This window comes from Musca autumnalis, unplaced genomic scaffold, assembly GCF_047663935.1.
Source record: "Musca autumnalis isolate F117 unplaced genomic scaffold, ASM4766393v1 scaffold_3, whole genome shotgun sequence".
Classification (NCBI taxonomy): domain Eukaryota; kingdom Metazoa; phylum Arthropoda; class Insecta; order Diptera; family Muscidae; genus Musca; species Musca autumnalis.
Genome location: NW_027411866.1, coordinates 164044532 through 164072526, shown reverse-complemented (window position 1 = coordinate 164072526; position 27995 = coordinate 164044532). Strand labels below are relative to the sequence as shown.

Here is a 27995-nt window from a genome sequence, read left to right as displayed (position 1 = left end):
TGTATAATGACATTTGACATTATTTTACAAGCATAAAGCGACAAAGAGATTAATTTTTGAAATTCTGTTTATGGTACACTGTAAATTAAGTTTTGTAATTAAAAAGTAATTATAAATTTATTTATATAAAAAAAAATATTTTTTTTCATATTGGGTTTAATTAATATTTATAAATACCAATTCAAACACTCTATGTGCTTTATATTGTTGTATCGTTTGTTCCACTTCGAGTTTTTAAAAAGAACCATTTCTGGCGTTTGGAAATGGTTCTTTTTAAAAACTCGAAGTGGAACAAACGATACAACAATATAAAGCTGCTATGGCATACCATTGAAGTTTTGGTATGTCTATTTTTGCGAGGGCCTCATAAATCATCCCCAAAAATATGCCGATGTCTGGCATTGAAGTTTTTGTATGTCTATTTTTGCGAGGACCTTACAAATCATCCACATAGCTATGCCGATGTCTGACTGATACAGCTCGTGGTTTATACGATACCCATATCCACCACTTTAAGGCGATCTCGTCCAAATAGCTGTCACTTTGTATTGAGAAACACATTTATCACACGTTTTCAATATCACAAACAATCAATTTAAAAGAAATTTCAAAGTTGTAAAAACAAACTAATTGCCTTTCATGTGCACATAACTAAATACATATATACACATAACCTTCATGCACTTTATCATCACTTAAATGTCATCGGTATTTCATCATTTGTCTACAGTTCTAAGTCGTTTTAGCTTGAAATCCTAAGGGCACTTTTATCATTAGCCTTAGTATGTGGTTGGTGTATTGTTAAACAAGGACGGTTAATTATCCACACATACACAAACAACACACACACCTCAACCTCAAAGATTTGTCAAGTACAAGTTCATCAAACGAGAAGAAAGCCAAAGGTGACATTTCAATAATTGAATATGTTATTCTTAAATCTGGAGCAAAGATATATCCTTTTTGAGCGCATAAAGTCAAGAACATATCGCTTATTCATTGTGTGTTTTTGAACACAATGACAATTATGGCCTATAATGAAGGTGTATGTGTGCGTGTGTAACAGCAGCATTTTCTATATCAACAGCACAGCACAGCCTCAATGTATTATTTTATAGTATGATTGTTAAGGAAAATGTTGGTATTCAATTATAGGCTAATATGTACTTATATTAGGGTGTAATGAAAACAATTTTAAAATATTATCAACAATTTGAGGGAAAATATAAAAAATTTTGCTACGAAATTGGGTTCTACTTAACCCCGTGTATACGTTGTTTCGTTCTCCAATACTATTCATACCAAATAAAACGTGAATTCGTTTAGATTACGATTATACAATGCTTTATTATCGTTACTTCATACAAGACTTTACTTCTTTACTAAGCACATAGCTTAACTCTACTAAGCATACAGCTTTACTTTTTACTTAAGTTACGCTTAACCGACGGTTTTAATTAGCGGTCTAAATTACAACTCACTCATCTGCTTTTCAGTATTACTTAGCTGGCCCATTACAAAACATTTCTTCCATAAGCCGAACTGAGAAAAGATCTTCATATCTCTCTGTTTGTTGCTTCGCTTTTTGGAATACCGCGCTTTTCGATATATTTTTTCCACTTGTTTGCTCCATCGAAGCCTTGTCCTGCCAGTTCTGCGTGTACCGCAATGTGGTGCGTATTTATACGACTTTTTAACGGGTTCATCATCGTTCATTCTTATGATATGTCCTAGCCAACGCAATCGTTGCATCTCGATTAGATTATCTATACTGATGTCATTGTATAGCAGATACAGCTCGTGGTTCATACGACGTCGATAATCAGCGTCAACGCAGATTGGTCCGTAGATCTTCCGAAGAATTTTTCTCTCAAACACACCACTGCCTTGTCTGCTTGCGCAAGTACCCAGGCTAGGAACCATACAGCAGCACGGGTAGTATCAGTGTTTTGTAAATTGTTATTTTTGTTCGACAAGATGTGGCTTTGTTTTTACCGCCAAGCCCACTAAAGCTCCATCAACCTTTATAAAGGTATCAGTTACTTATTTTACTGATCGTGTGTGGCTATTGGTGTAGATTGTGCCATTTCTTTTAACGTTTGCCTTTCGTACAACCTTTCACAGCAGGATGTTAAAGAGATCACACGAATGGACGTCTCCTTGTCTGTAACCTTTTTGTACAAAACTGTTCGGAGAAGTTCTTTCCTATTTTAACTGAGGATCTCGTGTCAGTTAAAGTCATTTTACAACGCCGAATGAGCTTTGCGCGAATACCAAATTCAGACATGGCTTGGAATACCTTTGAACGTAGGTGGCTGTCGAAGGCTGTCTTATAATCGACAAAAAAGTGGTAGGTGTCGATCTACATGTCTTCAGGATTTTCCGCAGGGTAAATATGTGGTCGATGGGGGGTCTAAAGCCCCATTTTTATGGTCCAATTATTTCGTTTACCATCTGATTTATTCGTCCCTGACACTATCTTGTAATCAATAGGGAGAAGACCTATGTCCCTATAGCTAGAGCTTACAGTCATATCTCCTTTCTTGTGGACAGAACACAGCATGCTCAGGTTCCAATCGTCGGGTACTCGTTCTTCCTGCCAAATGGTGCTAACTACCTGATGAATACATCGTATCAGCGTAACGCAGCCGGTTTTGAACAGCTCGGCTGGTAAGCCTTCGGCTGCTGTTGCCTTATTATACCCTCCACCCTCCTTAATTATAATCTTGAAAGTAAACTAAACTTATGGCCTGTTACACTAAGACGATTCGAACACAAATTCGTTGGAACTACTGCCAAACTTCTGTTTTTTGAAAAATATTTTAATTGTTTTTATTTGTAATCAAATAAACCTTTCCTACAGCAACAGGAGTTTGGTATTAATTCGAACGAATTTAAATTCGAATCGTCTTAGTGAAACAGGCCATTAACCAGCATAATACTAGCAGATACTGCAAAATACCCCCAAATTAAAATTAATATTTGCTCCCTCAATGTCATTATTCAACAAACCGCAGAAGGAGTTTCTAATACTGTCTAAAATTCACTATTTGTATACCCTCCGCCATATTATGGAGGGTTTATTAAGTTTGTTTTTCTGCTTGTATCACATCGACCTATTCATTTGAGAACTAATCCTATAAAGTATATATACTCGTATTCTTTATCAGGATAAAATTCTAAGACGATCTAGCCATGTTCGTCTGTTGTAATCACTCTAGCGTCCGCAATAATTGAGATGTAATGTTAAATTTTTTTAATAAAAATTATTGATCTTCTTCCTGGATATCTTCATCTTTGGTTCTCGAATTTGTTTTTAAATTATTATAAAATGCATGATTTACCCTTTGAGTTTCTGTAAATCCTTAAACTTTGCAGCTTTAATGAATCGTCCTCCCGGATAAAGCGGTTCCAATTCAAAATTTACGTACTTGCTGGAGTTTCTTTTTGGGGTATTAACTTCTTGAAATAAAACATTTATGTTATTTGAATATTTGTATTGAAGTATAAATGACTTCGCGTTTTGGAATCGAAGGCACTGAATCTTAAGCCATTCAACTTTTGAAGTCTTGTCTTCGGAGATTTTTCTGTTTGATACTAGTTTCTCAATTGAGGATATGCTTTTTATTTCATATGTCGTCATCTTTACCAAGTGACATGGTTCTCTTTTTACCGTGAGGATTACATGATCCCAATCATCAGGCTTAAAAATGCCCTTATAATATGTTTTTTCCTTTTCAATGAGACCAAAATCTTGATAGCATGGTAGGCATGAATGGCCAGACACTAAAAATTTGTGTTATATCCGTTCCACTGAGAAGGCCGAATTATTGACCATGTATGTGCAAATAGTGTTCATTCTTATGTTACACATAACCTTTGGCTTTTACTTACAAATTCTTTACTTACAATTCTTTTTATATTATTTTTCAAATGGCTTAGGCCATTTTGGCGTCCACATTTTTTCAAACTTTCAGTAAAGGAAAAACAGTTTACGGCATATAGAATAACATAGGGTTAACCTATGCAATTGGGTATTTTTTAGTATATATTACAAAAGGTTCCGGTTCGTCCTGCATAGTCAGTTTGATTTTTTTGAAAATGTGGGTTAGGCCGTTTTGGCGCTGAGCGCCTCATATGTAGGTCCACGTTTTGGTCCGTCATATGGGGCTTTAACGGTACCACCCGATTTAAGGTATTTTGAGGATTTTATCTAATTTTTTTTACCGAACTAGTTGAAATTTGACATTTGAGGTTCTTAATAGACTAGAAACTTCTCTACTAAAAATTGTCAGGATAGGTCCACGTTTTGGTATAGCCCTCATATAACGGTATCTCCCGATTTAAGGTATTTTGAGGATTTTAGTTACATTTTTTTGACCGAATTAGCTAAAATTTGTCATTTAAGGTTCCCAATGACCAAAAGGCTACTCTACTAAAAATTGCCAAGATAGGTCCACGTTTTGGTACAGGTCCCATATAACAGTACATCCCGATTTAATATATTTTGAGGCTTTTAGCTCCATTTTTTGACCGAATTTGCTGAAATTTGTCGTTTGAGATTCCAATGACCAAAAAGCTACTCTACTAAAAATTGCCAAGATAGATCCACTTGTTGGTATAGCCCCCATATAACGGTTCCTCCAGATTTAATGTATTTTTAGGCTTTTGGCTAAATTTTCTGACCGAATTAGCTGAAAATTGACATTTGAGGTTCCCAATGACCAAAAAACTTCTCCACTAAAAATTGCCAATATAGGTCTACGTTTTGGTACCGCCCAATTTCAGGTGTTTTGACGGTTTTGCTACATTTTCTGGTCGAAATAGCTATAATTTGGGATCTAGGGTTTCGATTGGTAAAGAAACATCTTACAGACAAAATTACAGACATAGGTTTATGTTTTGGTATAGCCTCCATATAACGGTACACATCGGTACATATAACGCTACCTTAAGATTTTCGGTATTTTGAGGATTTAAGCCACAATTGAATATCATGACCACATTTTTAAAACAGCTTGGCTGTAATTTTGCATTCCGTGTTCTCACTACAAAACATTTTCAACACGGATTTATGTTTCGATGTAGCCACTTTTATGGTACCCCCGATTCGTTGAATTTTTATTTGTTATCCCATATTTAATAAAATATTTAGCTATAATATGGTATTATAGTGTCTCCGGGGGTAGAAATCCTCCTTGGAAACATTTCTCAAGAAAGGTCCATATTTTTTTGATTTAGCTCCCATACAAATGCACATCTAAATTTGTATGAATTTCATGCAAAATCCCTTATTTTAAAAGTGCAGTCATCAAAAGATTTGCAAATATTTGCAGCCCTAATGTGGTTATTCCGTATCCAGAGAGCCCAATTTCATTCCCCCAAAATAATGGAACCTAAGTTCGGTCAAGTTTACAAGATGCACTTTATGGAACAAGCGCGTACAACCCATAAAAACACAAAAAAATATATATTTTTTGAAAATTTATTGCTATATAACTAAGTAGCTCCAGACCCCAAACTAATTTTTATAATTTAAATATCACCCTCCGCTATTAATTGAATATAAATCTTGTCCAGTTTCATTACGAATGCATTTAACATTTAAACAAATAAGAAGTAAATTTTTTTGCAACAATTTTTTAAAATCTGATGCAACAAAAACTCTTGTATTTGATAGTGAATAACTGAGTGAATATTTACAACAACAAAAATTAAAAAACAAAATCTTTGTCTGCAAAGTGTCTGTAATCGATACAATGGAAAATATTTCGCAATTTTATAGTTCGATTTTTTTGACTTTCGCGCCGCTAAATCAGTGGTTTCGACCAGTGTGCGCTCGTAGGATTGGAGGATGATCACAGATAAAGCTAATGTCGAAGAATTTTGCTTGTATCAGTATTGTAGCAAGTCCTTCATTGACTGGGGTGAAGCTGAAGACCAGATGTTTTAACCTCCGACCAACTACAAATCCGCAACCAAACTCATGCTTTGTGTCATGGCAGGTATAATACAATGCGCCACCTTTAGATGTTCTTGTGACGCCTTTCCCAATCCATCGTATTTCGCAGTTATGTCGGCCTTGTACTTTTCAAGCACATCTGTCAATGCGTAAACTGGATCTTCTCTATAAAGAGTGCGAACATTCCAGGTGCAGATTCGCAGATCATGATCCTTAAAACGTTTGCGTCAACTTTAGAGGGGTTTGTTTTTCTTTTCTTTCGTTTTTTCATAGTAGGCTGCTTTTTCTGGGGAAGAAAGAGGGATAAAGATAAATCCTGGGCTTTGCCACGTTAAAACCGGTCAGGACCGTTCCTCGGTATCTTTCATCCCCTACGTTCCCAGATAAATGTAAAAATGTACGCTACAAATCAAATTTTTAAATAACGGAAATTCATCTAAATTTTCTTAAATCCACCAGTAACATTCTCAACAATATATATGTTTATCGCGAACATCCCAAAATGCTTTTGTTTGCGATCATCCTATTATTCTCATATGAAGCGATTTTCCTTTACCAGAATTTACAGTGAGAACAAGTATCACAGACTTTCGCATCGTATGCCCACCGACAACAACACAAGCAATACACTGAACATGCTTCAGAACAAAAAACAAAACACGCGGATAAGTATGTCTATTCGCTCTCTTCTTTATAATCAACCAAGCCATTTAACAATGTGTTGCATTATTAATTTCATTATAATGATGTTAGTTGAGCATATAACGACGATGTAGTTGAAGGTCAGGATGAAAAGAATACACAAACACACACACAGTTACATATACACATACGTGAAATTAAAGATGGCTAGATGCTACACGTTTGTGCCCTGGCCCAAATGTCTACTTTGCCATTCACTACTTATTGTCACCGACAACAACACATGTACTACAACATACTTGGTTTAATATCACACACACATACATATTACCTGTATGCTTTAGTTGTGAGATATTATATATCATCGCTATAGGGCTGGCTATGTCATGAGGATGACGATGACGACGACGATGTCAATGGGTATTATATCAGAAAGGTTTAAGGTTTTATACTCTATTGTTTAAATGGCGTTTATTTTTAGGCTTTGTTTGCTCTTAAATGCTTGGATAGTGTTACACATTTGAGTACAACAAAGGAAACACATACGCACACACACACTCACATTTAAATTATTATCCAATAACAATGAAGTTAACATGGAGACAATTCTGCAGTAGAAGTAATAATATGGTGGTTATGTTAGGTATTGTTCTCTAGGACAATTGTTTGACTTGGCAACAAGGCATTGAAGTTTTAGGCTAATATGGATTTCAGTACAAACAAGACGACATGTGGAAATATTCTTCAATATTCATAAATGCAAATTTCATTTTCCCAGTTCTAATAGAGAGCCCTTAAATGGCTAATTTATAAAACTTTTTTGCAAAAGTCAAATATGGGGAACTAATTAGCAAATAAAATAAGCACAAAGTTCAACATAATCAAGCTGAAATGGCTAGCATTATCTAGATTTTATATATACAAACATACCACATACATATTTTTCAAACATTTTTTGCCCATAGCTTTATAATCTCTCTTTCTAAAATAATGCCATTCCCCGAATTTTCTATTACAGCTGATGTTATGGTCAATGATAGTCCAGTGCATTTAACACTCTGTGATACAGCCGGTCAGGATACATTAGATCCACTGCGTGAACTTTGCTATCCTGATAGTGATGTATTTTTGTTATGCTTTTCGGTGGCTAAGCCAGAAACATTCCATGCCATCAAAACTAAATGGGCGCCAAAATTTGCCAAAACAAAAGCATCACTGATGTTAGTTGGTACCCAAGCGGATTTGCGCACAAATGCCAATGTCCTAAATAAATTGCAGGTAAGCAACCGACTAACCATCATCATTCAAAAAAGTAAAACAACAAAAATTGTGTTTTTATTTAAAGTTCAACGGAAATGTATAAAATGTTATTAAATTATTGAAAAGTTGATGAAATAGCATTTACCATCACCACCAGCTGGATTTCAACATAAACTAAAAAAATATATTTTATCTATGTTATGCACATTTTATCATAGTTGTTATAACTTTTAAACATTTTGTTTCGAAAATTTTAAAAAATATTTAATTATTTGTTTTGTTCTTTCCATTCTCCATTTCAAATGCCTCACCTGGAATTCATGAATTGTTGATTGCTTTAACATGATGTTGTCGTCGTTTGCTGCTCTGTTCCGCCTGAATAGTCTAATGGCGAACAACCAATTTCATATGCAGATGCCTGGGATTTGGCAACAACAATTGGTGCAAAATATATTGAAACTTCATCAGCAACACAGGTAAGAAGAAGCTAGGCAATTGTATATTTATATATTAGATACGAACGAATTAGCTACAATGAACACCTAATTTATTGCTAAGGTGTGACCCCCACTTGTAAATTTCACAAAATTGAAAATAACTTTCAAGTCAATCGGAACAAAATTGACTGAGCTATGAGTGTTGGAAACGAAAATTCATTGGAATTTGTATGTTGCATAGAAACTTAAAATGTGTTTTTCTCGAAATGACATTTTGAAACGGTGGCAACTCTAGCTCAAAAGGTAGTACACCGATTGTCAGGACATCAACAACTCGATCAATTAATTTTTTTAAAAAAATGTTTGTCCTTTTTGTGACCAAAAATGTCAGTTTTTAAAGCCAAAAATTTAAATTATGAATTTTTGGTTCCACCATTTCCGTAAAATTGAACATTTTTTAAAAACTTGATCGATGAAGGACTAGATCTTTATGTTCTAAATGAGCTCACAAAAATATATGACGATCGGATTATTAGTTTTCGAGCTAAAGTTGGCACCGCTAAACGCTTCAATAAAAATAGGATTTGGTAGAAGGTCAATTTCCACAAAACTACGTAATATTTTGCAACAAGAAACAAGTAAGAACGGCGTTAAGTTCGGCCGGGCCGAACTTGTTACACCTTCCACCACAAGTTGTATTGAAGTAAAATGGAATAATTAGTTTCCTTTGGTGTATGAAGAAGACTTAATACTACATTTCAGCAATTCCGGTAAAACAATGTGAGGCACCATTTTATGGGAGCTATTTCAAAACGTCGATCTATGCCAACAAATTTTCTGACGGAAAGTTTTTAGACTCAAAGAGGACTAAATACCAAATTTTCTATATTTCGGTAAGAGAATGTGGCTAAAACTTAAAAAATGCCGAAAATCAAAACGTACGCTTCTATGGGGATATAGGAAAACGTGGACCTACACTGATAATACTCTTCTGGAATATTTTATAACACTTGGAAGACTAAATAACGAATTTCAGCCATTTCGGTGGGATATTGACGTCACAATCTTTAGTATTACGAAAATCGGGAGGTACCGTTCTAAGGGGGGCTATATCGAAACGTGGACCTATACCGACGAATTTTAGTCGGAAATGGGGCAATATGAAAGCGTGGACCTGTACAAAAAAATTCTGGCGAACAGTTTTATATCACCTTGAAGACTAAATACCGAATTTCAGCCATTTTGGTGGAATATTGAAGCCACAACCTTCAAAATACGGAAAATCGGGAGGTACCTTTCCATGGGGGCTATATGAAAGCGTGGACCTATACCGACAAATCGTTGAGTACCCCCAATGAAGTCTAAATTTCAGCCATTTCGGTGGAATATTGAGGCCACAACGTTCAAAATACCAAAAATCGGGAAGTACCGTTCTATATGAAGGCATGGACCGATACCGACAAAGTTCTGGGGGAAAGTTTTATACCACCATCGTAGACTAAGTACCAAATTTCAGCCATTTCGGTGTGATAATGAAGCTAAAACCTTCAAAATACCGAAAATCGGGGGGTACCGTTCATAGGGCCGGTATATGAAGGCGTGGACCGATACCAACACAATTCTGGGGGAAAGTTTTATACCCCTAAAGAAGACTACGTACCACATTTCAGCCATTTTGGTAGGATAACGAAGCTAAAACCTTAAAAATACCGAAAATCGGGAGGTACCGTTCTATGGGGGTTATATCAAAACGTGGACCGATATACCCCATTTTCAATACCGACCATCCTGCAAGTAATACAAACTTCTGTACCAAATATTGACTCTCTATCTTTAAAATTGCGAGCTGTATCTTGATTTCAACAGACAGACGGACGGACATTGTTAAGTCGACATAGAATTTTATGCTGATCAATAATATATATACTTTACAGGGTCTCCCTTCTTTCAAATGCATTTTTTTTTGTTTAGTTGATTAACCAACGTTTCAAATACGGCTGGAGAGTGATCTTCGCTATTTCCTCGAATAACATGGCATGGTTGACGGTATCGATGGTCTTCGATAGGTCATGTGCCTCCATGACTGTTCCGTCACACGGCCTGCTCTGGTTCAGCGTGCAATGTTGTTGTAGTACTATGCATTTTCCGGAGTCCATGTTGATGTTGGGCAACTGGAAAACTGCTTCTCATGGTGGGAGTAGTGCCTCTAGAATTTTTGCTACTGGCCATAGACGGGAAATTGGTCTGTACGATTCACCTCTGCTGGCATCTTTGCAGGGCTGCAGTAGCGGGACCAACCTACCAACTGTTGAGGCTTCTGGTATAGCGATAGGTTGAGGACACATGTTAAATACTCAACTCCGGGTTCATCCAGTTGCTTAAGCATTACCATTGATATTCCGGGTGGGCCGAACGTTTTGAATGATTTCGCGTTTGGGATGACGTCTGCAACATCGTTCATCGTTCCTCCTCGGCTGGGAGGGCTCTTCTTATACGGTGTAGCATACTCCTCTTTGTACTATCACTCTCGGGGTGCTCTATAAACTGCCGATTAAAATAACACGCGCACTTCTTTGGGTCAGTTACTGTCACGCCGTAGAAATTAACAGCCGTTCTATCATTCTTTTTTCCCGGATTCGAGAGTTATTTGACCGTTGTCCACAATTTTCTTAATCCTGTACCAATGTTGGATGCTTCAGGTGGTCTAGCCGCTTATGTTCGCCTACTAGCCTCTTGACTTCAAGAGTAAGTTCTCCAACTATTAGGTCTCCAGAATTTGCTAGTCCCGTCTCCTCTGTTGGGAAATTTGGTCTGATTTCGGGTATTCGACCAGCAGGTAGGTAGCGAGCGGCTGCATCAGTAACCATGTCCCGGAAAGTTTTCTCAGCTGCCCGTAGATATGAGGAGTGGGCAGCTCTCTGAAGCGGTGAATACGCTTTCCCATGCTTCCGAAAAATTACGGCGTCCAGTTGTTATGAAGTCTAGTGGTATATTTACGCAGACGATAATAGGAAGGTGGTCTGAGCTAAGGGAAATTACGGCTTGTCAGAATACGTCGCTTATCAGATGGTGATATCTGAAGGGCTGTGACACTCTTCTCTTGTCCTCGTAGTAGCGTCTTCATTCACCGTGCAAAACATGGACGGAATGCCAAAGCTCATAATGGACAATAAAGTCCTTTAGCAGCAGACGATTATTGCCCTCTAAAAGCGACATTTTTCTGTTATCCTTTACTCCTTCACTGAAACATCCTTTTATATCGAACTCTGTTGTGCGATGCTTGACTGACGTCGTTCCATGAATAGTTTGCTGCTTGCGTCGATCGACCTTCTGCACGTTTAAGCTGGTGCACCAACACGCCTGCCTTTACCCTGAGGATTTCAACGAAACACTTCACTAGTAATGTTTTCGGCATGTCTTCGTAGTGTACGGCCTATCCAACACCATTTCCGTTGACAGACCTCAACGGGAGCTGCAATTTGATTTGTGATGTTGAATAGTTCAGCATTCCGTATGCTGTTGGGCCACCAAATTCTTTTCGCAGTAATTCTGGCTGCGATTAAGGCCAGATCAACCTTGGAAGTGCACCCATTCCCTACATCCATTACATTCCATAATTGTTGAAATGTCCGCATCCACGGATCTGGCAAACGAAACAGATCAATTCTGGCCCGAGATTCATCTCTATCCCTACGTACTGGGATAAATTGCCGCTCTCATGTTGACAAAATACGCGAACAAGAACACATAGTTGTTGAGGTGCCGGCCCTGGTCGAAGATTCCTCCGAGTCAACCCGGAGCATAGAATCGGCCGCCGCTAGTTTGAAGGTGCTCCTTACGGTGTTGTTTAATGTTTTTCGTGGTCAAGTCAATGCTTTCTGTCACAATGCTCCGAAAATCTAAAATCTCTAAAAATCCTAAATAGCTGGTTGACCCGGCCAACTATCGCAAAGCAATAACTTCCAAAATTACATCCCAGTTCCAAGATATTTTGGCACTTTAAATCAGTTCAAAGCCACTTCTCGGATCAAATTTAAATTTTAATAGCATGTAGTCTTTGTGATCATAACTAAAACTGAGATTAGGGCCTTGAAATGTCCCAATATTTGAGGCGCTCCCCCAAAATTTCAAAAATTTTTAGGAAAATTGTGCGCACGATAACTATTGAAGGGATTTACCGATTTGGTCCATACTTTACCCATCCTAACATATCTGACAGACATAAATCAGGTTCGAGTATGGATTATATTTGTTCACCCCTTTGGGTACTTTCCACACAAAATTTCGGATAAGTTCACTTTAAGACCTTCTGTCCAATCACTTTGATTTTTGTTGCAGCAAAATGCATTCGCTGCCTCAATTACGACGGTAAAAGTTTTTTTCAGGGGCAAGTCCAGAAACAGCCCGAAAGGTGTAAAAAAACCCCTATAGAACCATACGTAGTGGCTGGAGAGCACGATTTGATCAACCGATTTGGTTCAAAATTTGGCATTCGTCAAATTTTGCCCAAACTAGTGGGCGCGATATCTATCGGAAATATATGACTCCCAAAATAGGATCCACTTCATAATGGACTATGTCGGTCCGTTCCCTGAAGTACCTTTTTCGCAACACTTTTGAACTCTAATCCTAATCCACATTTTTGTCGGCACGTTTAAAGGTCCAAAAATGGCCAAACAATTCTGAAAATACCCTAAATAAATTTTTTCTGTCCGTAGATAAAAGTTTTTCGCATTTAATAGACAAAGGACAATGTGATACAACTCCACTTTGTCGAAGGAAGGACCGATATAAATTCTGATCTTTCTCAATTTAAAGTCTGCCAAGATTTTTTTCTTGGTATTTAACATCCCCATCGACATCCAATACAATCCAATATTTTCTATTTCAATTTACAATTTAATTTATTTGAAAATCTTCGATTATCTTCGTAAATATTCCCTTTATGGCAAAAAAAAATGAGAATTGAAAACAATTTCCTCCCCCATTTCAAATTCGAAATCAATTTCGCAAAAAAAATAACTAAGCCTCAAGATAAAATTGTCACCGCATACAATTATGAAAAATATGACATTTCAATTTAAATACAAAACACTAACCCAAGAGGAAACAGGTATAAGAGAAGACATTGAATGAATAAATATATACGTTTTCAAGGTTTTACGACGAACGCTGTTGTGGGAGTTAACAATCGACGGACGCACCCACCTAAGCTTGAGCTGTAAATGCCAACAAAGAAGAAAATTGTCTTAAGATTTCACACCATCTCATTTGTTGGTGCTTAACATATTTTATACACCTGCATTAAACAAATACCCCAAGCGTCAACATGCTTTACAGTTAACGAGATTCCAACATTAATGCCAAAATGGGTATTACATTGTTTTAGCAGTCGTCGTTAACAAAAGTGAAGCGTGACAACAGAGTATGGAAACCCCAAGCGAAAAGAATAAAAAAAAACGGAAAGAAGAATATTTAAATAACACAAAAGCAAGACGAAGACGATGACAAATATTGTTATAAACTCTGATGCAACATAAACGCAATTTACACAGGCTCTTTTTGCCATCCTTTCAAACACACTATGTTATAGAACCGACTACACAAAGAGGTTAAATTGACGCTATTTGAGTGGAAACGAAACTGTGTTATTTAAACGGTGATGGAAGGCATTGTTGAAACAAACTGCCATAAAATAGAGCAATTATGAGACATATTCGTCCTGTTGTATAATCTCCTTTTAGTTCACTCTCATTTATATTTTAGCATATTTCTACAACATTTAATTAACCCGGAGATTTATATCCCCAAAATAAATACCACAAAACTAGTTGGTAATTCCATTTCTATATTTTTGACAAAATTTGCAAACAATTGACCTGTGATGAGTTATCACACAAGTTTTAAAACGATTTAAATGTTCATTTGAAAAACATTTGTTTACGTGTACATATTTGCAATATTCATCAAAATCAACTTAGTCACGCATACAAGCAAAATACACAGATTTACTAAACAGATACTCGAGGCGACACGTTCGTCTCTTTCGGTCCCCATGGAAAGCTCATTTGATGTTGGTGTGTGAGTGTTTATTTTGTTTATATTTTATTAAAAATGAAAATTTCGTTGTGGTTATATTATCACACAATCACATAAACACGTCCGCAAATGCAAACTCTCATCATTGTGTTGATGATGGTGTGTTCTGAGCGAGAAAAAATATAGGAACATACTTATACTATACGAGTATGTACAGTGTACATACAAATTTTGTAGAATTGAATTGCAGGAAATGTTATTGTTATTTATGGAAATATGAGGAAGTTAGCGAAGGTAAAAATGGGAAATGGAAATTTACCCAGTTAAGGCCAGATTTATTGTTTCAGATTGAACAAGATTTTATGATATTTTAAATGTTTTTTAAGAAATTCCTTTTTATAAGTATATAATTCTCCCGTTTTAAAAGAAATAAATCACAAAATTAGATCCAATATAGATTTTGGCAGTACCTTCCTTCAAAAAGTCAAGTCAAAGTCAAGTCATTGTTGTTATGCCTATAACATTATAATTCTTCTGGTAGGTGAAGCCAATTCTTCGTGAGACGTGGGCCCCAAATTTTTCCAATATTTAGGGTCACTCCTTCATACACCTCTCACACTGAACTTGTTAGTAGTCTTTGTTAGAACGTTATCACTTTGTTCTCCATACTTCTCTCGACCAAATGTTCCAAAAACTCAAGTGATTGTCTGCAATATATGGAGAATTGTGTTTTTTTTAGTTCTGTCAGTTAAGTAATTAAGCCAAAAATACATAACAAGTAAAAAAGTGTCAGTCGGCTTAGCCGACAGAGATATACCCTCATATATACTTCATACGCAAAAAAAATGTGGATTAGGATTAAAGTTCAAAAGGATTGCGGAGGAGGTACTTAAAGGAATGTCGGTCCATTGTCCATTATGGAAGTGGATCTTATCTTGGGAATCATATATTTTCGATAGATATCGCGCCCACAAATCATTTCAGTTGGTCATCGTATAACTTTTGCATCAATATTCCAGGAAGCATGGACTTGTCCACGGTAAGCATATCGAATTCGGTTGTTCCGTTCAAGAGATATCGTGCATACCATTTTAGTGACATTCTTTAAATATTGGGGGAAGTACCGGAAGCTGTGGACGGGTATTACCATCTTCAAACTGAAACTAAGTTTGTACAAAATATGAAAATGGCCAAATTTTGGACCAAATCGGTTGATCAGTTCGAGAGTTATCGTGCTCTCCAGCCACTACATATGGTGCCATTGGTGGTTTTTATACCTTTCGGGCTGTTTTCTCAAGAAGTATGGACTTGCCCCTGAAAAAACTTTTACTGCCGCAATTGAGGCAACGAATGCAAGTTGCTTCAACAATAATCAAAGTGATTCGAGAGCACGTCTTAAAGTGAATTTATCCAAAATTGTGTGTGGGAGGTACCCGAAAGAGTGGACAAATATTGTCAATATTCGAACCTGATATATATCTGGTAGATGGCAGCTGGATGTGCCGGGAGTCGAGTATCCCACCAAAGTTCTCAACATGTCACTTGCCAAACACATCGGTTCCGAAATCTGGAAAATGGTGGTCCCGCTGCTGAAGTCAGGCAAGGATGCCAGCAAAGGTGAGTCGCCCGTAGCAAAGACCCTTATCCAATTGCCGATCAAGAGCGCTGCGCACCATCTCCATACGTATTAGTAGAGGTGTCAATCAGAGCAAGCCGTGCGAGAGGACTTTGGCGTTGCAACAATGGTGGCACTCTATAAAAAGCCTTTAATACTGTCAAGCACTCCACGATGTTTGAGGACATCGAGCAGCCTATCCTCCGGTCAAGTTTGAAACGTTGGATAAACAATTGTACGTGTGTCAGTCGTACCTGGAATCAGAAACAAAAAGTCCAAGACCCATAGATGGAAGACCCAGTTAGTTGTCCAAGGTGGAATGACATCTCCGGAATTATTTAACCTCTACCTCTCCTTAATTCCAACCTCTCCACACGGCATTGAGATCATAACATGGCGTCTAGTACCTTCCATGATGACATTTGTGAAAGGCTGAACACCTATTTGTTTGATCTTACCACCTTTTCCAAGCAAAGAATATGCAAATATCCGACATTTTCCATTTTCCACACACACACATATGACATGCAAAAGGGTTTATGAAAATGACATGCTAATGGGTTCATTAGGATGACACGCTAAAGGGTTGGTGAAAATGACATGCCAAAGTGTTAATGAAAATGCTATTCTAGGGAATTTTGTTAAGATGCCATGCCAAAGGGTTGTTAAAGATGTCATGCTTAGGATCTGAAAATGAATTGCATCTTTTGGGGGTCACGCTCTTGTAAAAATAATGAGTGAAGATGCTAAAAAATGACATTCCATTTCACTTGCACCCATTCTTGAATAGCATCTTTGGCATCGAACATTTTGTTGGGTTCTTTTACCGATGCCAATGTCGTCGTCTCAAGCAAGTAACAAGTGGATGTTTGTATATATTGTACCACTTCTTTAGGCCACAACCTTCAAAATACCGAAAATCTGGAGGTACCGTTCTATGAGGGCTATATGAAGGCGTGGACCTATACCGATAAATTTCATATGGAAAGTTTTATATCCAAAATGACGACTAAATTCCAAATTTTAGCCATTTCGATGGAATATTGAGGCCACAACCTTCAAAATACCTTAAATTGGGATATACCGTTCTATGCGGGCTATATGAAGGCGTGGACTATACCGACAAATTCAGAGAAGAAAGTTGAATATCCCCAATAAAGACTAAATATCAAATTTCAGCCATTTCGGTGGAATACTAAAGCCACAACATTCAAAATGCAGAAAATCAGGAGGTACCGTTCTATAGGGGCTATTTGAAGGCGTCGACCTATACCGACAAATTTCTGGGAGATAGTTTTATAACCCTTACGAAGATTAAGTACCAAATTTCAGTGATTTCGGTGTGATAATGAGGCTAAAACCTTCAAAATGCCGAAAATCGAGAGGTACCATTTTATGGAGGCTATATCAAAACGTGGACCGATATAGCTCATTTGCAACATGGGGGCAATATGCAGGCGTGGGCATATACCTACAAATTTCATATGGTAATTTGTATACCTCAAATGAAGACTAAATACCAAATTTCAGCAATTTCGGAGGAATATTGAGGCCACGAACTTCAAAATACCGAAAAATGGGATGTGCCGTTTTATGGGGCTATATGAAGGAGTGGACCTATACCAACATATTAGAGGGGAAAGTTGAATACCCCCAACGAAGAATAAATACCAAATTCCAGCAATTTAGATGGATTTTTGTGGCCATAACCTTGAAAATACCGAAAATCGGGCGGTACTGCTCTGTGGGAGCTATATTAAGGCGTGGACCTATACCGACAAATTTCATATGGAAAGTTGTATACCCAAAATGAAGACTAAATACCATTTCGGAGGAATATTGAGGCCACAACCTTAAAAATACCGAAAATTTGGAGGTATCGTTCTATGGGGGCTACATCAAAACGTGGACCGATATAGCCCATTTGCAATGCCAGACATCCTAAAAGTAATATAAACTTCTATACAAAACAAGTAAAAAAGTATCAGTCGGCTTTGCCGACAGAGATATACCCTCAGCCCAAGTGAATTGAAACATTTTTTGGACATTTGAACTTGCCGACAAAAATGTGGATTAGGATTAATGTTAAAAAGTGTTACGGAAGAGGTACTTAAATTACCTACACGTATAACTTGTTGACCACTATGCCAGGAGGCATGGACTTGTCCACGGAAAATATAATATCGCTGTAAACAGGACCATATCGAACTGCATCGGTATGGATTTCCAAAGGATTTCCGAACAGACCCTAAACTGCACTTGGACACAAATGTTGAACTTTTGTGTGGGAGGTATCCTAAGGAGAGGACTGATATGGTCCATTTTAGAAGTTTAACTAAATTGGGACAAAATGTTTGGGGATCCAAAGTTTGGACCAAATTGCTTGACCCGTTCAAGAATTATCGTTCCCTCCAGCCACTACATATGGTGACATAGGGGTTTTTACACCTTTCCGGCTGTTTTCTCAAGAAGTATGGTCTTGCCCCTAAAAAACTTTTACCGTCGTAATTGAGGCAGCAAATACAAGTTGCTTCAACAAAAATCAATTCGATTCGGAAGCAGGTCTTAAAGTGAACTTATCCGAAATTTTGTGTGATAGATACCCGAAGAAGTGAACAAAGAAAGTCCATACTCCAATCTGATCAATATCTGGTAGATATATTTGGATGTGTAAAGTATGGACCAAATCGGTCAGTCCCTTCAACAGTTATCGTGCGCACAATTTTTTCCGAACATTTTTGAACATTTTTGGGGGAGGTACCTGAGGGAGTGGACCGATACGACTTATCTTCGAACATAAACTATGTTTGGACAAAATATTACGAAGGCAAATTTTGGTCCGAATCGGCAGATCCGTTCGAGATTTATCTTGCGCTCCAACCACTACACACTGTATCATAGGGGTTTTTTCAACTTTCAGGCTATTTTCTCAGGAAGTGTGGACTTGTCCCTGACGAAACGTGTACCGTCTTATGGGGGGCAGTGAATACAAGTTGTTACAACAAAAATCAAAGTGATTCGAGAATAGGTCCTAATCTGAACTTATCCGAAATTTTGTGTGGGAGGTACCCGAAGGAGTGGACCGATTGAGTCCATATTTGAACCTCATCTAAGTCTAGAAATTTCACGATGTGCAAAGTATGAATCAAATCAATTCCATCCTTGAAGAGTTATGGTGCGCACAAATTTTCCGAACATTTTCGAACTTTTGTGGGGGAGGTACAGGAAGGAGTGGGCCGGTATAGCCCATCTTCGAACTTAAACTAAGTTTGGACAAAATCTTACGAAAGCCAAATTTTGGACCAAATCGGTTAATCCGTTCAAGAGCTATCGTGCGCACCAGCCAGCCAGACAGACAGACCGACGGACATTGCCTAATCGACTCCAAATTGTCTGAAACGGATTTCGTCCAAACATACTTGGGGTCTAAAACCATTATTTCGATGATGCACATTTTGCCCGTGTATATACCCTTGTTAGCATAAATGCTGAGGGTATAATTACAAAGCTCTATCTTAAAAATTGCGAGCTGTATCTTGGTTTCAACAGACGGGCATGGTTATATTGACTTCGAATTTTACCCTGATCAGGAATATATATACTTTATAGGGTCTCCGGTGAATATTTCGGTGTGTTACAAACGGAATGACATCAGCATTTATGCTAACGAGGGTATATACACTTTCATACGGGTAAAATGTGCCTCATCGAAATAATGGTTTTAGACCCCAAGTATGTTTGGACGAAATCCGTTTCAGACAATTTGGAGTCAATTTAGCAATGTCCGTCCGTTTGTCTGGCTGGCTGGTGCGCACGATAACTCTCGAACGGATCAACCGATTTGATCCAACATTCGTAATATTTTGTCCAAACTTAGTTCAGGTACCTCCCCCACAAAAGTTCGAAAATGTTCGGTAAAATTGTGCGAACGATAACTCTTAAAGGTAGTAACCGATTCGGTTTATACTTTACGCATCGTGAAATTTCTAACAGACATGGATGAGATTCCAATATGGACTCTACCAATCCACTCCTTCGGGTAACTCAAACACAAAATTTCGGAAAAGTTCAGTTTAGGACCTGCTGTCGAATCGCTTTGATTTTTGCTGTAGCGACTTGTATTTTCTGACCCCATTACCGCAGTAAAAGTTTTATCAAGAGCAAGTCCATACTTCCTGAGAAAAAGCCCGAAGTTGTAAAAAACCCCTATGGCACCAATTGTAGTGGTTGGAGCGTACGATAACTCTCGAACGGATCAACCGATTTGTTTCAAAATTTGGCCTTAGTAATATTTTGTCCAAACTTAGTTTCAGTTCGAAGATGGGCCATATCGATCAACTCCCTAGTGTACTTCCCCCACATAAGTTCACAATTTTTTGCAAAAAAAATATGCGCACGATAACACTCGAAGGGACTAACCGAATTGGTCCATACTTTGCACATCGCAATATTTCTACCAGACATAGATTAAGATCGAATATGAATTATGTAGGTCCTCTCCTTCGGGTACCTCCCACTCTAGATTTCGGAAATGTACAGTTTAAGACCTCCTCTCGAATCATTTGTTGTTACATCTTGTATTCACAGCCCCCATTACAATGGTATACGTTTTTTCAGGGTGAAGTCAATACTTCCTGAAAAAATGACCCAAAAGCTCTAAAAATCCGCTATGGCACCATGAAGCGCACGATAAACCGATTCGTTCCAGTATTTGTCGGTAAAGCGAACTGATACTTTTTTACTTGTATGGTAGAGGGAATAAAGAGGGCGAAATAATTGCAAATCTTTAGACAATTTGGAATTAATTTTACAACCAGTCTTACTTACTTACTTAGCTGGCCCATTACAGAACATTTGTTCTATAGGCCGAACTAAGAAGAGATCTCCATTCCTCTCTATTTGTTGCTTTGCACTCTGGAATACCGCGCCTTTTCATCTCATCATCCACTTGTTTGCACCATCTATTCCTTGGCCTGCCAATTCTGCGTGCACCGCCATGTGGCATGTATTCATACGCCTTTTTAGCGGGTTCATCATCGCTCATTCTTATGATATGGCCTAGCCAACGCAATCGCTGCATCTCGATACGTTTAACAATATTGATGTCGTTGTATAGCAGATACAGCTCGTGGTTCATGCGACGTCGATATTCACCGTCAACGCAGATTGGTCCGTAGATCTTTCGAAGAATTTTTCTCTCAAACACACCAAGCACTGCCATGTCTGCTTGCGCAAGTACCCAGGCTTCGGAGCCATACATCAGCACGGGTAGTATCAATGTTTTGTAGAGCGTTATTTTTGTTTGACGAGATGTGGCTTTGTTTTTAAACTGCTTACTTAAACCAAAGTAGCATCTGTTGGCCAATACAATTCTTCTTTTTATTTCACAACTGATGTCGTTTGTTGTGTTTACGGAGGTGCCGAGGTAGACGAAGTCTTTTACTACCTCAATATTATAGGAACCAACTTCCACAATCGGTCCGAGCTCAATGGACGCATTGCGCGTCGACACCATCAACTTGGTCTTCTCACCGTTTACCGCCAGACCCACTTTAGCAGATTCTCCTTCGACCTTTATAAAGGTATCAGTTACTTCTTTTACTGATCGGCCTATGATGTCTATATCATCAGCATAAGCAAGTAACATGTGACTATTGGTGTAGATTGTGCCACTTCTTTTGACGTTTGCCTCACGTATAACATTTTCTAGCAGAATGTTGAAGAGGTCACACGAAAGGCTGTCTCCTTGTCTGAAACCTCATTTGGTACCAAACTCTTCGGAGAGGTTCTTTCCTATTTTAACTGAGGACCTCGTGTCAGTTAAAGTCATTTTACAAAGCCGGATGAGCTTTGCGGGAATACCAAATTCAGACATGGCTTGGAATACCTTTGAACGCAGCGGGCTGTCGAAGGCTTCTTTATAATCGACAAAAAGGTGGTAGGTGTCGATCTGCATCTCTTGGGTCTTCTCCAGGATTTGCCGCAGGGTAAATATCTGGTCAATGGTGGACTTGCCAGGTCTAAAGCCGCATTGGTATGGTCCAATTATCTCGTTGACCATAGGCTTTAGTCGTTCGCACAATATCCCTGATACGATCTTGTAGGCAGTAGGGAGTAGACTTATGCCCCTATAGTTAGAGCATACAGTCTTATCTCCCTTCTTGTGGACGGGGCACAGGATACTCAGGTTCCAATCGTCGGGTACTCGTTCTTCCTGCCAGATGGTGCTAACTAGCTGATGAATACACCTTATCAGCGTGTCGCCTCCGGTTTTGAACACCTCGGCTGGTAAGCCATCGGCCCCTGCTGCCTTATTATTCTTCAGCCGATTTACTGCTGTCTTTACCTCATCTTGGCTGGGCGGTATACATTCAATACCATCTTCTGGGATTGGGACTGTGGTATCTTCGTCGTCTTCGCTGCTATTGGATACCGACAGATTTGAAAATGTTCTTTCCATATACTGAGTACACTATCTGTATCAGTTACCAAATTACCTTGCTGGTCTCTACAGGAGGATGTGCCTGTACCAAAGCCATCAGTTTGATGCTTGACTCTTTGGTAGAATTTTCGGACTTCATTCTGGCTACTGTACATCTCGATTTTTTCACACTCCCGCTTTTCCATCTCTCTCTTTTTCCTGCGGAAAAGACGTTTCTCCTCTCTCCTTTTCTCCCTGTATCTCTCTCGTGCGCTACGCGTTGCTACGGATTGTAAAGTAGCCCTATATGCCGCATTTTTCTCTTCGGTGGCAGCACGACACTCCTCATCATACCATGGATTCCTTGGTGGAGGTCTCTGGTATCCAAGTATGGATTTTGCGGCTGTTTGCATGGAGTGGGCAATGCTTTGCCATTGCGCTGATATGTTATCGGGATGAGGAGTGCTTTGATTAAGCAATTGGGCTAGTTGAGTGGAATATGCTGTGGCTATCTGTTGTGATTGCAGCTTACCGATGTCTAACTTTCGTGTTGTGTCTGTTCATACTTTGTTTGCTACGTTTAAGCGGGTGCGTACCTTTGCTGCAACAAGGTAGTGGTCCGAATCAATGTTTGCGCCTCGGAACGATCGTACATCCAACACGCTCGATGAATGTCTTCCATCTATCACAACATGATCAATTTGGTTTCTTGTTTTCTGATCTGGAGACAGCCAGGTGCCCTTATGAATATCGAGATGATTAAATCTGGTACTGCTAACTATCATGTTTTTTGCAGCTGCAAAGTCTATCAGCCTCATACCATTGTCAGATGTTTCACTGTGGAGACTGAATTTCCCGACTGTTGGGCCAAAGATATTCTCCTTTCCAATTTTGGCATTAAAATCGCCTAGAATGATTTTAATGTCATGGGCAGGGCAACGGTCATATGTTTCTTCTAAGCGCTCGTAAAATATATCTTTGGTCTGTTCGTCCTTTTCTTCAGTGGGAGCATGAGCGCAAATAAAGCTGATGTTGAAGAATTTAGCTTTTATTCGAATTGCAGCAAGTCTTTCATTCACTGGGGTGAAGCTGGATACCAGATGTTTTAGTCTCCGACTAACTACGAATCCACAACCAAACTCATGCTTTACGTCATGGCAGCTATAATACAGTGCGTCACTTTTAGGTGTTGTTGTGACGCCTTTCCCAATCCATCGTATTTCCTGTATCACAGTAATATCGGTCTTGTACTTTTCAAGTACGTCTGCCAATGCGAAGACTGCACCTTCTTTATAAAGAGTGCGAACATTCCAGGTGCAGATTCGCAGATCATGGTCCTTACAACGTTTGCGGGGTTCGTCAACTTTAGAGGGGTTTGTTTTTCTTTTCTTTCGTTTTTTCATAGTAGGCTGTTTTTTCTAGGGGAGGGTTACTAACCCGACGCCCAAACCCAAGTTTTTAACGTTCTTATGGGTGAACGCGCGGCACATGTTAGCTCACTACCTTTAACGGGTGTTAAAGGCAGTTCCCCAGGTGACACCACGGGGAGGTCAGTGTCCACTTGAGATAAATCCTGGGCTTTGCCATGTTAAAACCGGTCAGGACCGTTGCTTGGTATCTTCCATCCCCTACGTCACCAGTTTAACTAACGGTTTTAACCCCAATTTTGAAAATACTTTATTTTGCAAAGATTTTCAGCATTCAGTCGCTCCATTTTTCTCATCTTATTCAGAAGACTTGATTAACATTTATATTTATTACACAATTTGACCATAAGACATTTTAATTTGTATGAAACAAATTAAATTGTAGCCTACTACATAAAATTAAATACAACACATGATTTATAACATTTATATTCCAATAATTCTCCTGAGTAAAATTTCCTAATTAAATTTCACCACAATTCTAATTGCAAATTCTTTTGAAAATTTACATATTTAATTTATCTCCATTACACTATACATCAATAATATTTATGTTCATAAATTAAATTTATAGATAAATACAATAACAATTAAATTATTGCAATTTATTATGTTTACAAATGTGTTCTGCTTCAAGTATAAATTTAATAGAGTATAAATATTCTAATGGCATTTTAATTGAGGCATAATCAGAAAATAATTGACTAAAATGTGTTTATTTTTCTTTCATTCCAGGATAAAGTTAAAGAAGTCTTTGATACAGCCATCTGGGAAGGACTAGCACCAACTATTTTGCCACCCACACCAGCACCGCTATGGAAGAGATTATTCTGTTTGGCCTAAGAGAACGTAGCCAATAACATGGATCTTTGATTTGATGCAAACAGAATTACAATTTTGAAATAATTGAAAAGTAAAATGCATAAATAATAGACTGATTAATGTTATACACAAGCAAAGAAATGAATTGTTTTTACATACATACATATACAACGTATCTAACAGAATGAATATTTGAAATTAATTATTAAGTGCCGAAATATCATATTTCATTGAATTCGCTGTAGCATTTTTATGCAAAACAAAGTCCTCTTCTTAATTATATTTTATTTAATTATAACCAATTGAGTTTTTGTCTAATTATGTTTGGAATTTGTGTTGTAATATTTTTTCCTCCTTATTTCAATATTTTATGATTTTAACTATTTTGTTCGCCCCACAACATAACAACATGTTTGTTTTATGGTTCTTTTACTAATTAACTTTTTGGTCCCTTTTATTTAGTACTTATTCAAAATTATGCTTCCAATCCATTCGCTTACATACTTACACCTTCACCAATTACTTATTTTATAACAACATTATTTGTTGTTTTAGTTCATAATGTTGATCTTCTCATTACTATAGATTGTTAAAGAAAAAAGTTGTTTAGAATTTGAATAATTATTTATAGAATTTGTTTTCGCGTTTAGTATTTATAGTTGTTAAGTCCTTTAATGGGGTCATTCAGTGTCACAGTGGATAGGGAATGTTAAAATGTCAGAATTGGTTCTTTCAAAAGTAATATGCGAAAAAATATGTTAAAAAATATTAAAAAAGTAATACAGGGCAATCATGAATATTTCCCTCTGAATTTTAAAATGTGAAATAATTTTAAAATGTGAAAGTCTTCTGAAATCAATCAATAAAACGTTGAAAACTACTAGAACCACTTTATTATGGAATATTCTCGCCGAAGTGGGAAAAATATTCCCTTTTTAGGCATAGATATGGAAATAAAAAATTATGAAATTTGAAAAAGGGAACAAATTCCGCACAGAATTTTTATTCATGATTGCCCTAATAGTTTGAGAGCACATTAAAATAAGCATGAATATTATAAATTAAGATTTGAAAGAAAGAAATATTCATTTGAAAATCTAACAATCGTATAAGTTTTAAAAATGCAACCATTAAATTAAAACCACTACCGATAAAAAATCTAAAATTTTTATTTATTTGTCTCGCATAATAAAACGCTTGGTTACCCTTGAAAGTCAAAAGAAAACCTCCATATTGCCAAAATCCATCAACACATCTAGTAGACCTATAAAGAAACAGTAATAAAAATGAGTTAACACCACTCGGCATAGTTCTCCAATATATAATAAATTCAATACAAAATAATAATTTCCCCTATCTTAGAAGTCTTTAAAAAGCATATATTTATTTATGTATTTCTTAGTCCACTTTGCCCTGGAATGACCCATATATTTTTTTAATTCATAATAATTATGGAAAGTTTTTGTTATAGGACAATTCAAATTATTACAAATTTGCATAGGAATTACAACGAGGATTATGTTAATTGTTTTCATACATACATATACTTGTTGTTTTTTTGCATATTTTTTGTCATTATTTTCCCTTAAAATTTACTGCTACTTTTTTAAGAGTTGTGAATTATTATTATACCATCATTATTATTATAACACAAACAAAAAAAGATTTCCTAATTTTAATATTATTTTTTTAGAAATATAGTATAAACGAATAATAATATCAAGAGCTACACACTATTACAAGCAAATAACACACTCATTCCATCCACACGAATAATATATTTGTTAAAAGAAAACATTAAGTTTTATTTTATGCATCCATTAAAAGAAAATAAATAAAATTTCTCATATATCGATCAAGCAAAAACACGGAGTTTTATTTTAGGGAACAAGTGAATATTCTATTTGTAAATTAAGTTTTAGAGCATAGTTTTAGGCTCAAGTAAATAATCGATATTCTATTTCTGGTAATGTTGACTGGATAGCGTCATCATCTATTCCCAACAAAAAATTTTGGAAATTGCGCATGTGAGTTATGATTTCACATCATCCTTCGAAGCAGTCCACACGGAGTCATGAAAAATGCACTCCGTTGGATACAATTTATAAGCAGTTGCTTTAGAGAGCCTTACAAACAATAACAGTTGGTTGATCCCTACCCGCCGCTGGCGAAATCATTTACTCTAAAAATAAGAGAGAGTGTATATATTTCTAGGAATTTCTTATAAAACAAGTAAAAAAAGTATCAGTCAGCTTTGCTGACAGAGATATACCCTCAGCCTATGTATATTGAAACAATTTTTTCCCAAAAAACTTATGTATTTAGGTGGTTTTAAAAATTTTGGATGTATTAACCGACAAAGGATTAAAGATCAAAAGTTTTGCAGAGGCGATACCTAAAGGAATGGATCGACATTGACCATTATGGAAGTGGATCTCCAGCCACTACATATGGTGCCATAGGGGGTTTTTACACCCTTCGGGTTGTTTGCTCAAGAAGTATGGACTTGTCCCTGAAAAAAATGTTATCATCGTAATTGAGGCAGCGAATGCAAGTTGCTTCCACAAAAATCAAAGTGATTCGAATGTAGGTCTTAAAGTGAACTTATCCGAAATTTTGTGTGGGAGGTACCAAATGGAGTGGACAAATATTTGAACCTGATCTATATCTGGTAGACACATTAGGATGTGTAAAGTATGGACCAATTCGACCACTCCCTTCAAGAGTTACCGTACGAACAATTTTTCCGAACATTTTTGAACTTTTGTGGGGGAGGTACCTGAAGGAGTGGACCGATATGGCTTATCTTCGAACTTAAACTATGTTTGGACAAAATATTACTACTTTGGGGCTATTTTCTTAGGAAGTATGGACTTGCACCTCACGCTTGAACAACGCTACGAAATTATCCAAATTTACTTTGAAAATCAGTCATCGATTCGCGCAACTTATAGACGACTTCGTCATTTGTATGGCGTACATAATCGTCTATCTGAACAAGCGCATTTTTGGCTTAACGGGTTTATTAATAAGCAAAATTGCCGCATATGGAGTGAGACCAATCCACACGAGACCCTACAGACTCCATTACATCCAGAAAAATGCACAGTATGGTGCGGTTTTCACGTTGGTGGCATCATCGGACCTTATTTCTTCAAAAATGAGCCCGCAGCTCGCGTTACGGTCAATGGAGATCGTTACCGCACCATGATCAATGCTTTTTTGTTTGAAAATATGGATGACATTGATCCGGAGGAGATGTGGTTTCAACAGGATGGCACTACGTGCCATACGGCGAACGCAACCATCGACTTATTGAAATCAAAATTTGGCGATAAGTTGATTTCGAGAAGTGGACCTGTCAATTGGC

At 37.4% G+C, this 27995-nt stretch overlaps 1 protein-coding gene across 8 annotated transcripts in view; it reads left to right on the top strand.

Annotated features, from left to right (window-relative positions):
- The window catches only part of RhoU, a 417760-nt gene extending 391269 nt beyond the window's left edge, over window positions 1–26491 (top strand). For 4 of the 8 annotated variants that reach the window (XR_012411609.1, XR_012411607.1, XR_012411608.1 and 1 more), the window contains 4 exons: window positions 7623–7882; window positions 8248–8340; window positions 24539–25401; window positions 25650–26491. Coding sequence is in view for 4 of the 8 variants with exons in the window: in XM_073975220.1 (XP_073831321.1) it covers window positions 7623–7882; window positions 8248–8340; window positions 24539–24646 (461 nt within the window). In the remaining 4 variants the exon portion in view is untranslated. Of the gene's footprint in view, window positions 1–7622; window positions 7883–8247; window positions 8341–24538 lie in introns of all 8 variants that reach the window. The other 4 variants (XM_073975220.1, XM_073975218.1, XM_073975219.1 and 1 more) reach the window with 1 other exon arrangement.
- The last annotated feature ends 1504 nt before the right edge of the window (window positions 26492–27995 follow it).